Below are 16,788 nucleotides of genomic sequence, written 5' to 3'. Positions count from 1 at the left end.
TGAAGTTTGCCCTTCAATTAGAATTTAAATTTACCACCTCCATAAATATTACAATTTTAATTGTAATTGCTTTTTTCCCAGCTAATTGCAATTAAATATTTTCTTCTAATTTTACCCAAACCAATTTTCCACTCGACCAATAAAATGTTTTCAAAAATTTCTTTATTCCAAATTTTAGCAAACGTTTTTTGTTAAATATTTTCGCTGCTCAGCGCCCAACTTTAACAGACCATGAAAACGAGAAACAATTTTTGAAAGCAGCCGCAGGCATAAAAAGTGTTTGTAGTTTTGCTGCCATTTTGTGGTGGCTGTAATTTCATAAGAAAATAAAAATTCTGCGTAGCCGACGCATGAAAAGATATTTTGCATATTTAAACGAAGAAAAAAAAGACTTAACATAATAAGACAACAAACAACTCGTCGCTTTCGTTTTCAAATGGCAGGGCGTTGAACTTTTCTCAGAAAAGCCGCTTTTGACATGAGATCTTGGGCCTTTACCTATTGGTTTACACTTTACCTTACTGGGCTGTTTGTTATACAAAACCGACTTTCACTGGAAGTCATTAATTTTCACCCAAATTCGAGTGTGAGTTAAAGAAATAAGCATTTGATCCACACACATGTAAATCGATTTTTAATTGCTCCCCAATGTTCGTTGGGAAATGTAAAGCCTAACAAGCAGGTGGAATGGATTTAAATTTATGAAAATTATTTGTCAGATTATAAAGCCACCATTTTTGGAAGGGGGACCAGAGATCAGAGATTGAGTTAAAAAGCCGGCTAATTTGTAGCGTTTAGTTAGGTTTGATTCGATAGGGAAACACAACATTTGCATAATTACGCGAAACTGCTGAAGACCTTTTGCGTAAGCTTATGTTATTCCATATGGAGTCGTGGGATTTGGGGTTTGGGATTTTATTTTGGATGAATGAAATGATGATCGAAGCAACAGGTTGGTTCACCTGTGATGGCTTAATCGATGCTTGAACAATGATTTGTGATTATGAATGGTGAAATTTTGGGTTATGAGTACGTTAAAACAGATTAAAAAAATCCCCCAGGCCATAAAAAAGTGTTTTCAGGATTTTATACAGCTCTAGTTTAGTTTTACTTAAGATTAATGTGTTAAAAGTGAATTCTATAAGATTAGTTACATTTTTATTGCGGGTTTATTAAAATATGTTCAGTCATTAACCTCAATTTAATTTTATGGGAATTTTTATGTTTATTAACAATTTAATTATTCTGCTTGTTCGAGGCTTATCTGGCAGATTGAAAAAGTAATAATTTGTTAGATTAATTTTAAAGGGAAGGAATTTTTCCAAACACTTAAAATAAATATTACTTTTCGTTGGAATTGCGAGTTCAATTAGCATCTCAAATTCCATATAAACTTATTTTCCGCTTCAATTTGGATCTACAATTAACACCTTGACAGATTCGTGCGTTTGTTCAAAGAATTCTGAGACGATTTCCTTATACCTTAGGTCACAGAACAAAGTCTTTGAAAAGTAATTTCAAAAGTTTGTTTTGTTTTGCGTGGGCTGCGAATGAAGTCATATAATTTTTATGATCATTTAGGGCTAGCAGGGAAAACTCCATCAAAGGCTGGGAAAGATTTATAAATAAACACAGAGCGCGATCTTTGTTACAGTTCACAAAGCGGAACATTTTTACTGTAAAGACGAGGCAGAAAATGCATTTTTTGCACGCTTACAAGTCGTTTATTACGGTTCAACTTGTTTTTTGTGCTGCGTTGGGAGATTAACAAGTCATTAACACGTCTCGAATCTCGAATACTTTCAGTCCCAAGACCTTGACCCAGCCATCTAAAAAAAAACATAAAAATCGGGGTAATCGAGGTGAAAGAGAATTCCCCTACCAACTTCAATGTCATGTATGCCGGAATTAATTATGAATTGCTTAAGGCACTTGTTCGAAAATTATACACTATATGGTTGTACAACATTAACAACACGAAAGAAACGTACATCTTCTTGCGCTATCCAGCTATTTCCGTAATACTTTTTGGGTTGAAAATACTCGAAATGGTTTTTGCCATGGCCCCAAAAAAAATAAAATTCACATCATCATATTGTTTATAATGCGTACACACAAAAATTGAGCGGCAGCCAAACGAGAGGTGGGTTCGTATTTTATTTGGCATCTTTGAATTTGTTTGGAGGTGTGTTAGAGGAAGATTAAATAAGTTTTCGGTAATGAGTATTTTACATTTAAGGTTCAGCAACCATCCAGCCACTAATGACGTAAAACAGTGCTTGTTTCAGTCCCTAAAATTTATAAAATCATGAAGCTGAACTCTTTTATACGAGGAAATATATTTATATAGCATAAGTCAAAGGTAGACTGTATCCAGTAATTTGTGTTAATTTATTTTATTTAAAATTGAAATCAGTGACTGATCGCTTTTTCCCACACCCAATCACTATTTCAGCACTTTATTTCAGCACCATATCTAAGCATCAATAGTTTTCCGGCACAACTTTTCAATTTTTACTCTGTGTTAATTTTCAAAAAATTGTGTTCCCAATTTCTGAGTGTGTTTCTTTTTCAATTTTCTTCACTTTTCTGACAGACAGTTAAGTTAAAAGCTAGAGAAGATTTTTTTGGCAGAAAATCGTGATGTGAAAATAATATAAATATATGTGGAAAGACCACATAAGAATATATTTAGTTAATGCCGGCAAAATCTTCGTATATATAAGAGGAGATTTGCGAATGAAAAATGCGAATCTTTCGCGAATGAATCACTTTTGAATCAGATGCGGCAACCTGAATTTCTTTTCTATGTGTGCCGAATCAAATAGTTCTTGTTATTTACGAGGCCCGAGGGCAAGGCCAAGTTTGGCATATGTTTTTAGACTTTGGCTAGACAACTGACTAGAAAAAAAGGAAGCCGACAATTTGCATGCTAGAGCGAAAAAGGCATTAAAATTAATTTCACATATCGCGTCGAGCAGTTTTAAACATCCTTAGAGCGGATAAAAATGGCCGGAAGCGGGCATTTTACATTTCCGCTTGGCAACAAAGACAGCAATTGAATGGACTGAATGACTACGGTTCGCTTTACCCCATAAATTATATGGTAAACTTTTCAATCTTCACAGTCAATGCATCAGGCCAAACAAACTGTGAACGTGGATGCATGGAAACATGGCTTACATGGAGGCACATCTGACAGGTGGTCTAGATTTTGTGGCCCAAGGTTCGAGCCTTCATTGCGGATTAGTTGCAATTATTGTGGCCTCTTGACATTCTTCTTTATGAAAGACAGGCAGCGGTCAACACAAAAACTCAGCACTTACGCACTATCGATTTTGTTTTTTTTTTCGCCCAGGCTTAAACCTATTTAAAGACCCCCAGTTCCAAAGAGTGCCATCGATTTGTGTTTGTGTTTGGTGTTTGACAATAAAAAGTAGCCGACATCATCAAATGAAAGACGGCACTAAAGATATATCATCGAACTTGCCCTTAAGGGGCTTCAATTAAATGACCAAATGGCCAACTGACCAAAGGGGACTGCGATAAAGAGCAATAAACTAAGGGCTAAACCGAGTAATTAAAAAGCAAACCCCATCTGATTTTGTTTGTTTTGTCTTCTCCTTCCCACCCAAATTGTTGTTATTGAACTTAATTGGATTTGGTAATTACTGAACACAGAAATGGGTGAAAAAGAGAAACAGAAAACCAAGAAGAAATCAAAATTGGAAAATTGTTTTCTTTATGCAATTGCATCCAGCGATTGCTTCATCAAAATTGAGTTTCTATCGAAAATTAATTTTATTTATCATAACAAACTGTTCGTGGTGAGCCACATAAAAGTGCAATAAAGGCAAATTTCATAGTAGAAATGGTTTCAAAATACTGAACAAACAATCGAGTGCACATGCAAGTACAGCAGAAACAGTTGAAGGAAAATAGTGCTACAACTTATATGCTTATGTTTTTTTTCTGTGCAACCTATCCCGATCTAGATCTTAAGATATCAATCTGCCTTTTCTTTCCCCACTTCAGTGCATCTTTGGACCACACATGTGTTTTTCTAGTGATTTTCCATTATATTTTCCATCTACTTTTTACGAGATTATTTTTCCACTTAATGCCAAAGATTTAGTTGTCGACCGCGACGATCACGTAATAAATTTCATTTACTCAGGCGACGTGCACACGGCAGCTTGGAATAATAAAAGCAAATTGGAACCAGCATAAGAACAGACCATTTTAAAGAATATTAGCCAGGTGTTTCATGTATGACATATACTATATGTTGAAACCTTTAAGGAGTAAAACTTTTCCCCCTTATTCGCCTTTATGTAAGTAACAAAGAAAATAAATCATACCTCTATTCGGCATGCCATTCAACGTGAGACAACAATTACACAACTCCCCATTTCCAAAAACATGGCCATAAAAGCCCATTTCATCAATGTCAGACGCAGGGGATTGCCCTCATCCCCCCAATCTCCACCTGACATGTGTCATGGGTACATGGACATGCACATCAGCATCAGCATACGAAGCGTATTTTGTGATTTCTTTTTATTTTCCAGTGCTGAAACACGTGCGGCAATCACATGACCAGCCAATAATTTCGCTTAATAATACACGAAAAAAAAGCTAATATAGTGGTTCAATCGAACATAATTATGGTCATTAAGTTAAACTTTTTTAACGCATTTCTTTGCAGACATTTGAAGGTCATCGGGCAGTAGTATCCAATGTTCATGACTCCCAAGCGTTTGCATCGATTAAATTAAATATAGATAAAGGCGCAACAATAAAAATAATGCCTGCCTCCACTCGTGGCCTCAGTCGTCATGCCAAGTTTATCGATGGAAAAAATACAAATACGAAACAAGTTTTCCTCGTGGGTCTATCGAGTTACATTGGAGCGTGAGTTCCGCTTTTAAAACGGTTCTAGGTGGGAAATATATACGCTTGATTCGCTACGTTCGTTTAAATGAAATGCTATCAAAACTTGGGGTGATTCAAAAACTTCTAAATAAAAAACTCTTACGCCTACGAAAAACACCTTAACAAATGGCTTTTGATTGCATTAAGAACCACGCCTCAAAGGCAATGAACTTGAAGTCTCATAAAATATTCAAATTCAAAGGTATCCCCTCTTTTTCCAATTGATAGGGCATGAAATGAGTGTGTCAAAGATAAATCATCTACGGAAAGTGCAGAAGAAAGGCCGGCGAAGAAAGAAACAGGTAGGAATCAAATGCGTAGGGTATTTATTTTTTCTCTATTCTCTAGCATCTGGCCATTTCAAGGAATTACAGAATCCTGTTCTTTAGTTTCAGGTAGTTGTAGGTGTGTCGTCTCATTGTTTGTTGCAACCTCATAAAAATGTTTGTTTCGGAAAAAGATACAAAGGCATTTCAGGGATGGTTCGAAAAGGGTTCCCCCTGAACTTTAATTGCGTGTTCAGGACTTCGGGGTAATTAAATTGATACATATTTCATGTCAGGGGAATGCGGAATTATATGGTCCACACCCCAGAAAACAAGAGAAAGGAATCCAAAAGAGGATGAAGGCCTCGCCCAAAACACAAACAAAATTCCACAAGGCTTAGCCGGGGATTTAAAATGGCCAAGATCAAATGGCCAGTGACTCCTATAGTAAGAGTCTTATTACCCATCGAACCGAACCGATCCCAACCGATTCCAACCCAACCCAACCCAATTTGAATACAAAACCACAGACGTTATTTGAGGATCATCAACTCGTTCATGTGTAAATCTAGAGCAAATCCATATCAATATCAGCTTAGATGAGTCCCGTCTCGTTTTTCCCAAGTTGTTGACCCAGTGTAACGGCAATCCAAGGTTTTAGCGATAGCCTAAGCATCACATTCACTTTAGAATTTGTTTTTTTTTTCAATAACATAAAATTCTGGGAAGAATATGTCGCATTTTTGATGTATGGGGCTTTCTGTTCCGAGTTCTTATCGACTCGGCCGCAATATCATTTGTCAAAGTGTCAACTGTGAGCATTGTTTGTGTTTATATAGTCTGGTGTGGCATCTTCGTTTTGCCCTTTGTTTTTCGCTGTCTGTCCGAAATCTGAGCATTGAAAATTGAGTAATATGCTCGGGGTTTTGGTATGCGGGCCCCCTTTCGGAGATGGGTTAGTCGAGATTGGCGGGGAGTGATGCGGCATTTTATAATAATGCAGAGAATAAGAATGATGAGACATGCTATTGGGGATTGGCTTTTTGCCGTTGCAGGCAGGTCCGAAAGATTGAAGATCCATTGCTTCTCCGACAAGGCCGGTAGCTCAAAGTGGATAAGGGGCACATGCAGTTGAAAAAAGATCAAGATTGCTGCTTGATGGAAAGTCAAGGTAAACGGATTTTGAAAGTTCTTAGATGGTCTTCGCTTTAAAAGCTTTTAAGTATGAAAATTCTATAAGAAACGTATGGGTTGTTAGGTGAGAAGCAAGGAACTTGCAGTCTTCTTAAGGTCATAAGTTAGGTACTTTAAGCATAGATCATATATCTCAGCCCCAAAATCTTTAAACTTTCTTACACATTAATTGATCTTTCAACTTTTTGTTAAACGACTCACAATGCCTAATCATCACAATTTCAAATTAAGCAACTCTCGTTAAAGTAATAAAATGTTACCCATTTTTGGTAACCAATCTCAAACGAATTTTGCGCACTTGACACCTGAAGTGTCGTCACCTGTCGCCCGAGCAGACCTTTCACAGAAAAACCAGACATTTATAGCCGTAAATTGATTATACAATTTACAATTTACCAGTAAATGGTTTTTGCCGAAAGGTGTATTAGCATTGACCGCAGTTAAAGTTGCAATTTCACACGATTCGAGGAGAGAAAGAGAGGCCAGACACCCACCTGAGCAGACTAATTGCAGGTGGGCCCAAAAGTTGGCGAGTTGGCGTTTTCTGGCCAAAAGAAATTTCATTGTAGTGGTGATTTATGCTCGAGTGTTTTGACAACAGGCCCAAGACTTTCAAAACAATTTATTTGGCTTTTTGCAAATCATTTTCCAAATTGAAATTGGGTTAATTGAGCTTGACTTTGAACAGTTAAAAGGGTAGAAGGATTTTTGTGTGTAGGCTGGTTTCCAGAGAAATGTGTAGATAGAACACCGAGAGACGGAGAGTTTGGGAATCGATCTGTATGTCTGAAGTCTTACAAATGCAATTTGTGGTTTCAAAACGTCTTGAATGAAAGCCCCCCATACAAGCTGAACGCTTGAGTAGTTCGGCCTGAAGAAAAGATGCTGGAAACGGGGAGAAATAATGGCTTCAAAATGGTAATACTGATACGCTTAGGTAAATAAGTGGGCAAGTGGATCAATTCTAAGACTTCTCCATTCATCTGCAGATCTGCAAAGCACTGTTAGAGTGTTAGATGTCAACTTTCCACATGATTGATTAACCATCAGGAACGGCTAAAGAATATTTCAAACACATTCCGCTGGCTAATCAAAGAACTACCACAATAGAACCAAAGATTTTCACTTCATTAGGGGCGTCTTTGTCCCAGGAGGAGAATCCATTGAGATATATCGGTATAAGCCATACTATCCACCGTTAAATGGTTTTTCTTTCGGTATTTTCGTAATTTACTTGATTAAATGCATTGATCATTAGGCGTTCTCCATCGAGCGAGGGAAAAACTAGTTTACAGAATCCAGATAGTGGCAGGAAGCTGCTGGCACACACAAAAATTTTCGTCGAAGGTAAGCCACATTTACAACCAAAAAAAAAACACAAAACATAGAGAACACAACACACAAAAATAAAACACAATGAGCTGAGGAGACACCTGCTGTCCAAGCCGTTAGCAGTTAGCTACCGCCACACAATGGACCCAAGTCCAAGTCGAAGTGGAGGTATCTATCTGGTATGCAACCTGTAGATATGCGCTTTATAATTGCATGAACCGCTGCACCAACTGACCCACTTTGGCACCACACTATATACCATACCATTCCATAGTATACTATTCGATAGAACCCCAGTCTTGGGCACCCGCAGTCGCACCGTAATAAAGCTTGTTCTGCGGCTTCTGTGGGCCCCCAAAATAAAAAAGACACACAAATATAAAAATTAAGTAAGGTAAATTAGTTTCAAAACAAATGTAAGCCCGCATGAACGAACAACGAGTTAAGGGGATAATTTATGCAGTGAACTTTTCGACCAAAAACACAGTAAGCTTTCCTTGTTCAATTTGGCACCTAAAGGAAAATTTTAAATTTTAAGTGGAAAAATCAGTTTTTCAGCATGGATACGCTGCGCCAGAAGTTTTCCGAGTTATTTAATAGCTCCGTGACCACAAAGGATGAGGAAGGGAAGCTTGGAGAGGCCACAACATCGGAAGTTTCAAATCAGGAAACTGAGAAGCCAGACGACACTTCTCCATCTGATACCACGGAACCCATAACCTCTGCGGATTTGCCAACCCCAGATCTGAAGTTGCAAACGTTCAAGAAACAAACATACCAACCTATAAACTATGAACTGGAGTTTGTGGACTTTGTGGAACGCAATGCTCCCAAGGGTTTTTCCAAGAAGATAATGGATATGATGCCCTATTTGCAAGTGAGCTTTTTATCCTGGCCAGCTTTTTGGTTTTGGCGTGGATACAATTGGCAATCTAAACGGAAAACAGAGAGAATTGGTTTCTACATTCAAAGGGTGGGATAATGTTAAATATAATCCAAAATTTTGATTTTAAAAATTACTTTCTTAGACCTATCAGCAGGCCAAACTGATGCAATTGGCCATCATAGCTACTGGTCTGTTAACGGTTTCAATGGGTCAAACTGCCGGCATGCCAATAAAATTGGAAACAGTTAACCATAAAAAGCCAGAAGATGATATTGAAGACACGGGTTAGCCCAGGTAAGCCTTGATATATCTTTCTATTCTCAGTCAAAATTATTCTAAAATTAAGAGTTAAATAAATTCCAAAAATGGGCATCCAGAACTATTACGGCAATCTGAAGAAGAAAATCCTGAAGATCACGAAAAAAGAGGAACCAACCAGGGAAATGGTCAGCCCACCTCAAATACATAATCTTGGCGAGGAAATAAGTCAGTTGGTGCACTCCAAATCCTTCGAGAACGCCTACAATACTGCCGCCCCTTTTCTTTTTGCCAGTTTGGGGGCGTGGCCTGGCTATTGGCTTTTCAGAGGAATGGATTATCACGTTCATCGGTCGCATATTCCATTGCCCATCTATATAAGACAGGCAAGTGTGTGGTTTTTTTTCATGGTTATAACCTTACTTATGATATATTATCCTATAGACATACTATCAAGCTAAGGTGGTGCAGCTTTTTATTATAATGGCTGGCACTTATACAGTTTTCAGAAACAATCGCAATAAACTGCGATTAATGAACACAAATAGCGTGGGTGAATCTTAGAACCTTGGGAAAACTTGCGATGGATGTCCTTAAAACTGGTTTCAAAGAATATACAAAAGCAGAACATCTGGAACCTGAACTTTTAATTTGAGGAACAATATTTGAACATGTTTGAAATAAATTTTAGAATCAGAATAATTTTCTACATGTTACGGGAGATGGTTGGCCTGAATCCCCATTTTCCGATTGAGTGTCCTCTTCTTCTCTTTCCTTCTTTTCAACTCCCTTTCTAATGGCTTTGATGGCTTTCGCTAACGCAAGAGAAGAAACACCATGTTGCAAGAGTTCCATGCAGATTTTGAGAGATTCTTTACTTAGACCAGTATTCACTATCTCCGATATGGCGTGCAGCACAGTCAAGGTAACTTCGGATTCATGAGGTTGCGAATTTTCAGACATTTTAGATCTAATAAATTTTGTTTTAATTTTTATTCAGTTCGGAGAATTCCTTTAGATTTCTGATTAATTTATGCAATACCTTAACACTTGTGATGAAAAATGAAATGACAGGTATTTCAAAGGTTACTGATTTCATAACGAAATTGTTTTATTATTGCGGAAAGCAAATTTGAAAAGAAATTATTGTATAAATGGGTAAATATCCTTTTAACTAGTAATATCATCAAGGAAAATAAAAAAAAACCTTAAAAATGGGAATGTTTTCAGAATTGATCGTATTGCCAATCTCTAGAAGAGGTTTTTAAACATATATAATAAGCTTTTAAGGGCTAAGAATAATATAAAAATGATTGATTACCATGGGTATGTCCAAATATTTGATTGTAATTGAAATCCAAAGCCAACATTTCGTTCTGCTACCTCATAGCCCGGATATCTAACCGTATTCCATTAGCAGCTGTAAATCGTAACACCGTTTCAAGTTCAGAGTGCAGTAATGAGAGACACCTGCTCCAGTGAACCCCTATACGTTCGCCATACGATCTATCCGCCGCCAAGTGGAAAGATAAATTAGCTACAAATTAAACAAATTATATACGCTAGAGAGGCACGCACACACAGTTTTCACATCAGAGGGGGGATCTTAAGTAAAGAAATCTCAGCTGGCGGACAATTAAAAAACGCTTAAATGAAGATCTTTTTCAGTCTGCGAGTGCAGTGCCGCCAGCATGTGATAAGTAAGAGCAAACACTTAATTATGAGAGGGAGATCTATTGTATCGCTTGGCCTCACCTGTATGAGATACATTTTCCGCTTCTTTTTATTTCGTTGCTCCACACAAACGAATGCTAATTATGCAGCATCTGAATCTTGATGATACCACGATGATGAAGTTGTTACTGTTTTGCTCTACTTGGAATGCAGTTCACTTTTTATGATCTGGTGCAATTGTGTTCAATTAGAAACCGAAAAAGAAGGCGTTCTCGAGACTTTCTCACTTAATGAAAATCAATTGAAAAACGTTTTCGCTGCGAGAATCTAGAACTTCACTTGAGAGCGAAGCGATTTTCAGCTTTAACTGAGGCGTTCCAAAATTATAAGAGTTGGCCGTGTCTTATTGTACAGTTTTATATAGTCGGGCTATATAAAAGTAAATTAGTCAGCAGGCGCGTAAAAACCGAAACTTTGAAAGGAAGTGGTATGTATTAAACTCTGTTTTCTTGTGGTAGGTTGGTTGGTTAACCCGATCGAAGGGGGTTGTAGACATATATAAACTTTTGAGAGGGTGTTTTTTTTCCTGTTTAACACACTTTGCTTGCTATGGCAATGGGTTTTACAAATGCCTTCACAAGGTGTTGTTCACACACGAAATCGATCAAACAAATATTTTCAAACACAATTGGCCAGCTCAATGTATGGGAACTTGAGCGGTCTTTTAGTATTTCGCGGTTTCTCTTTGATGTGTGTTTATGCCTTAGTTTATTTACACAATTATTTACAGGTCGTTGGGTACAGTACGTTGCTTAGTGCATATTTTAGTGTGTTTATTATGTGAATTCGTGTTGTTATTTATTTTAGTTTTTATATATTTTTCGTTAACGCGTTTGCATGACCATCGTGTCTGTGAGTTGAGCGCGAACTGAATTGAAATTCCGCTGGGTTGTGGCCACAAAGTATATTGTGGATTGTATCTCATGGATTCCATGCAACCTCATAATGAGGTTCGCTTCGAACATGTTGGGAAATATCTGTGATAACCATTGGATCGGACAGGTTGGGCCCCATTTTGGAATGTACGGTTGCACGATTCTTGGGCCTGCTCTTGAAATCGCTTCGACATTTCTTGTTGTCACAACTTCGGAATTCGGATTATTACTGTGGATGGAGGCGCCCACTAGGAATTTAGTTAATTTGTTGATTATTCCGAGCACTATGAGGCCAGAAATTGGGCTTAATGAATGCTAAATGGTTTTAATGGGTGAAAGGCTAAGGGATGTTAAAGCGTGGGGAGTAAGTATTTGGGTTGGTAAAGCGAAAAGATGATTTTTAGGATAGTAAAAACAGCACCAAAAAAAAGTATAACAATTTTTAAACCGAAACTTATAGTCTTAAAGGGGTTTAATAACATTTTATATGAATATTATTTAATATACTGAGTCAAAAAAATATGTATTTTCCCTCTTAGAAAAAACCCTTTCCCAGTATTCCTGGTGCTCGGTCCAACCTAATCTAACCCAAAACCTCATAGCTATTTATCTCCCCACACCCTTTAGCAAATCTCAGCTTGTGGAACGCATTGCAACAGGTTCGCCGGGCTTTAAAAATAAAAGCTGCAAAAAATTGGTAAGGCGAAAAAAACGAGACCATAATAATTAATACCGATCGGCCGAGAAACCCACCGAACTCAGTCGAAGGAGAGAAGTGCGTAAGTGAAATAAAGAAAAACAGGAAATTATTCGCAGCAAAAGTTGCGAAATATTTCATAACCTGTCAGACCAACAGGCAAAGATGACAAAACTGCGGATGGACAAGATGGTATCTTGGTAAGAAATTTCACCCAAATATGATGACGAGGGGGGCGTGCCCCGGTCAACAATCGCACACCCTTGAAATCAGCCTGAAAAACCGCATTCAATTTGCAAAAATGAAAATGAAATGGAAAATGATACTTGGGGCTGCTTTTTGCCAATTTCCTTGGCCATGCCTGCCCGGTCTTCTGGCATCTTGTGGCACAAATGTGTGGCACCGTGATAAATGCACCGAATGAGACGGGGAAAAATAAAATCAAAATAAGCTGAAAACAAAAAACCTGCAATCAGCAAACGAAAGTGAAACAAAAGCGCCGACGAGCGAGCAAGAGAGACAGGGAAGGAGACATTGGGAACGTTAAGCGAAAAACTTGCAATTTCCATTTTAAATACGCAACAACTTTCGGCTAGAGGCAGGCTGCACAGGCCACAAGGAGTCCAAGTGGCTGGATTCCCCACCTCGGCAGCTGCTCAAAAAGCGATAAAGGGAGGGGCGGGAGGCACTGGATCTTAGGACCAGACCCAGGCCTACACTGGGAAAAAAGTGCAAAGAAAAATCTAGTAAACTAGCAGGAAATTATAGAAGTTTTCCCAGATTTTTTACTGGTTCGGGATCTGTCTTGATTGCTAAAATATATATAGATTAAAGTTCACTTTTTGGAACAGCCTCATAAAAAGAATAAAATTAAATAGCTAATATACTAGAAGACCATCTTTGTGTTCTGGGGAGCAACTAGATCGTTTATCGATTTTTAAATAATATGCGGTTGGGTAGGTTTATATACCTTGAAAATTTTCAAATTTTATTAAAAACTCTTTTATCACGGGTGGTACTGAAACAACTTGGATTTTAAAATTATTTTTAAAAGTGTCTAGAAGTAGGCAATAATATATTGAATCCTATTATCCCATTTTACTGCATACTTTTTGACACCTTTAAGTCCGATTTTATATCAAGTAGTACCCACTAGGAGCTTTATATTCTTCCCTGTGTAAAAATGCACAACAAACGACTTGGGCCACAAACTCCTCGACTCGGCGATTTGTTGTCTGTGGATCGTCTGGCTCTTGATTGGAGCTGCCCTCCAGGAAACGGAGGAGCAGGAGCCGAAGGAGGAGGAGTAGTTTAGGGAGCCGTAGGAGTCTGGGCGGATTGGCGCTCTTTTGTTGGGTATGTCATCAGCATAAATTTTGCCTCGCATTCATCATAATTTCCATGCATTTAATTTGTATCATAAATTGTCTGCTTTACTCTAGGAGTCGACTGAGATTGCGAAGGGCCAAGGCTATAAAATCCGAGATATGAAATCTTCAATTAGTTCTGGGGGCGGGAGAGCCTAACTTCTTTTATTTTGCCAAGTTCCCAAGCAAGTTCATTGAACGACTGCCATTTTTCACTTTCACTTTAAGCAGCACCAGCAGGAGGGAAATGGGAAATGCAGGTTCAATGGTCACGCACTTGGCAAAACAGCAGCAAAAGCTAATTGACATCCCTAGCCGGTGTCTGATTACCCAGCAGATTTTGCAAATGAGCCGGGCAAACATTCGTAAAAAAAAGATACAAGCCCAGACACTTGAGATACAACGAAATGCATTCGCCAGATACAAAGATACACAGATACAAAGTACTCGACGCACGTTTGAATGCTGTGTTTTACAGCGATCAATAACAACAAAAGAGGCAGACTGTCTGGGCCGAGATGGGATCGTTGTTGGCCAGGTTAAAGATCATTAGGCGCGACAAGGGGTCAGGTAGTGGTGGTTGAGCCAAGGAGATACGATGGTCATGATAATCAAGGAGTGGAGGGTATCTCTTTAGTTTATTTCCCTCGTATTTTGCTAGCCGCCTGACCAAATGAGCCAATAATTTTATTGGTCGCGACTGGTAACCATAATCACTGCCTGCATTGATTGGAAAATCCATTATGGGCCTCACTTTATTTTTTTTAGACTGCACATGCTAATGGCTCCCTTTTTTATGTACAACTCACTTCCTTGCAGGAACCGGATTATATAAGTCCTCCCCAAGGGGAAGTCCTAAGTAAACAAATGAACTCCGTTTTTTTATTGACTTACGCAACGATTTCCTTTGATTGCCTATGGCCCAAAAAACAACGATATCGGTGAAACTTACCTGCAAGAAAGGAAGAGGACAGACAGATGGGATTAGTCATATGGTATGGTATATAGTAGTATACATGATATGCGTGGAAATGATTAAGCAATTTCCGTTGACATGCAATTTCCAAATGGACCAGAAGAGAGTGAGAGTGCGGCGATAGCGAAATATCTGCAATTGCAACCGCTCATAAATCAAGTTTGCTCAATAGAGGTTTACATTCGGTTCGGTGCGGTTTATGGCGACAGATTGTGTGGCCAACAAAATGCAGTTAATGATCAGGAATGTGGCGAAATGTGGCGAAAGGGAACCGCCGATGTAATAGAGAGTTTTGGTTTCGAACCGTATTCATCTGGCATTTTAGCGAAATGGTTGAGAAACTCACTATCAAATTAGACAGTTGGATAATTATACAATCGTATTTCATGATTGGAGGGTAATTTATTATCCTTGAAATTTATATAACCACGGAAGGGATATAACATGTAGTTTACTATGTAATTTGAGGATTAATTCTTTTTATTTACATTTACCATCGATTAAATTCTGTTAACATTTTTAAAATTAACCTTTTCTTTGGTTTTATTAGTACTATATTTACGAAAATTCCCATACCAATTATCCCAGATCTAACCATGCAGCTTCCTTGATGCGATTCCCTTTATTTCCCACACCTTGCTGATGTCTCAACTGGTAGTTCTCAAGGAAACCAAAACCCAGAGATCATCTGGCTCTACGCCTATGAGTTCCACCCCCAAACAACTCAAACACCTGCTGACCTGTGGCGCAATCTTTCCACCGATTGATGGATGGGACACTGTCAGGTAGTCGGGGGCATTCAACAATCCACGAGATACTTTCTGCCACATTGGTGTGAAATTATTTTGTCGGAGGCAGCTCAAAGATATCTCTTTGAGGCGTTTTTGGAGCCCCAAGTTCAATGGACGTTCGTTGGCAGACGCAAAAGGGTCTCCTTTTATGTTGCTTCATTTTTATGGACAGTTAAACAATTATATTTGGTATTTACAGCCGGCCAGACGACTATACGAAATATGAGATGTAAAAGATGATGCAATGCGGCAATTGGCCAGTCAGATGAGGAAAAATGGAGGAGGAGGTGGAGGAGATGGCTTCAATCCAAGGAGCCAACCGTCAACCGGCGACAATCTGCCACTTGGCACTTTCGATTTTACGCTTTCGCAATAAAAAGAAAACATTTTGTGGCATTTTTTCCAGCTGGTCACGTAACGAGACCCCCAACCAACCGACCATCCAACCAACTGACCATTAAGAAATTCTTGAGGATTGGGTATTTGGGACTTGAGCAACTGCACCCGCACCCAACCCAGTTGAGCTGCCACGCCCCAGCGGCATAAATCACAAGTGAAAAGTGCAGCCCAGTGTGTTGGCATCGCCATTCCATGGTGTGTGCATAAATTTAATCGGGCGTTTTATATCAGCACCTCGACGGCGAAACTAGAAGACAATGCGCAATCCGCCTATAAATAGGGCCCCAGAATTCAAGTCCGTTCGCCATGCCAGATGCAATCTAAATGAGAACTGACTCCCGCCCCGCATCGACAGCACGTCCAGATCTCAAGTTATGATGGGTTATAGCTAGGGGAAAAATTTGGATACTCTACACAGGATGGTATTCATTCATTAAAATAGCACAGTAACACAATAAAAATGAATAAATTGATACTAAATCTTAATTTTTAACGACCTATAACTATATAGTTATCAGGTTTATACTATAGCTCTATATGTAATACAGAATAAACTAAACAGAGAAGATTTATATCTTGGCAGGCTTCGTGTTTATAAGGTTAAGGATCTTTAAATATTGAAGTCTATATGAATATTTGAAATTTTAAATTTCTGTAAAAATACAGAACTATATCTTATAGAGCAATCCATGTTCACCTACTCTCTATGTGGCAATACCCCATGTTATTTCCATTAAACCTTACGCATGCCTCGTAGAACGTACGCATCGATACAGAAAGATAGCAAGTACGTTTGAATATTTGAAAACAAAAATACCATGTTTCTCACCATTTTTACCTATGCAGCTGCTACTTTTTGGTTTTTATTTTAATTTTTTATGGACTTTACTCATGTATTTTTATGAAATCGTCTGTTTGTAGGTGCGCTATGATGTTGTTATTTCTGGTTTTGGTTTTTCTTTATGTTGTCGGTTCATTTGTAAAATGCTCACGTGCCACGGTTTCTTGTTTGCTTAGAAAAAGTAGTGAACAAAATAAAAATATATATATATAATAGTAACCAGAATGCCATAGAGAG

General features: G+C 38.3%; 4 protein-coding genes across 12 annotated transcripts in view; 2 read left to right on the top strand and 2 right to left on the bottom strand.

Moving 5' to 3' along the window:
• The window catches only part of Svil (Supervillin), a 124,698-nt gene that overhangs the window by 102,954 nt on the left and 4,956 nt on the right, over positions 1 to 16,788 (bottom strand). For 2 of the 9 annotated variants that reach the window (XM_036814892.3, XM_036814893.3), the window contains exon 1: positions 10,627 to 11,452. The exons of 1 other annotated variant lie outside the window; for it this stretch is intronic. In XM_036814892.3, coding sequence (XP_036670787.2) covers positions 10,627 to 10,641 — 15 coding nt within the window. In that variant the 5' untranslated portion in view covers positions 10,642 to 11,452. Of the gene's footprint in view, positions 1 to 10,626; positions 11,453 to 16,788 lie in introns of those variants that run through there. 6 more of the 9 variants (XM_036814890.3, XM_036814896.3, XM_036814885.3 and 3 more) reach the window with 4 other exon arrangements.
• LOC108012457 (uncharacterized) lies at positions 8,205 to 9,120 on the top strand. Its single transcript, XM_017077845.3, has 3 exons — positions 8,205 to 8,700; positions 8,756 to 8,907; positions 8,991 to 9,120. Exons 1-2 carry the CDS (start codon positions 8,287 to 8,289, stop codon positions 8,900 to 8,902), a joined length of 561 nt encoding a protein of 186 aa, XP_016933334.2. The 5' UTR covers positions 8,205 to 8,286; the 3' UTR covers positions 8,903 to 8,907; positions 8,991 to 9,120.
• On the top strand, positions 8,948 to 9,545 carry LOC108012458 (uncharacterized). Its single transcript, XM_017077847.3, has 2 exons — positions 8,948 to 9,257; positions 9,316 to 9,545. The coding sequence occupies exons 1-2, from the start codon at positions 8,979 to 8,981 to the stop codon at positions 9,433 to 9,435; spliced, it is 399 nt and encodes a 132-aa protein (XP_016933336.2). The 5' UTR covers positions 8,948 to 8,978; the 3' UTR covers positions 9,436 to 9,545.
• On the bottom strand, positions 9,502 to 9,964 carry Mzt1 (Mitotic spindle organizing protein 1). The gene is made up of 2 exons (XM_070995959.1): positions 9,914 to 9,964; positions 9,502 to 9,841 (listed from the first exon to the last, which is right to left on the bottom strand). Exon 2 carries the CDS (start codon positions 9,832 to 9,834, stop codon positions 9,565 to 9,567), a length of 270 nt encoding a protein of 89 aa, XP_070852060.1. The 5' UTR covers positions 9,835 to 9,841; positions 9,914 to 9,964; the 3' UTR covers positions 9,502 to 9,564.

This window comes from Drosophila suzukii, chromosome 3, assembly GCF_043229965.1.
Source record: "Drosophila suzukii chromosome 3, CBGP_Dsuzu_IsoJpt1.0, whole genome shotgun sequence".
NCBI classification, from domain to species: domain Eukaryota; kingdom Metazoa; phylum Arthropoda; class Insecta; order Diptera; family Drosophilidae; genus Drosophila; species Drosophila suzukii.
This window is presented reverse-complemented; position numbering and strand designations above follow the sequence as displayed.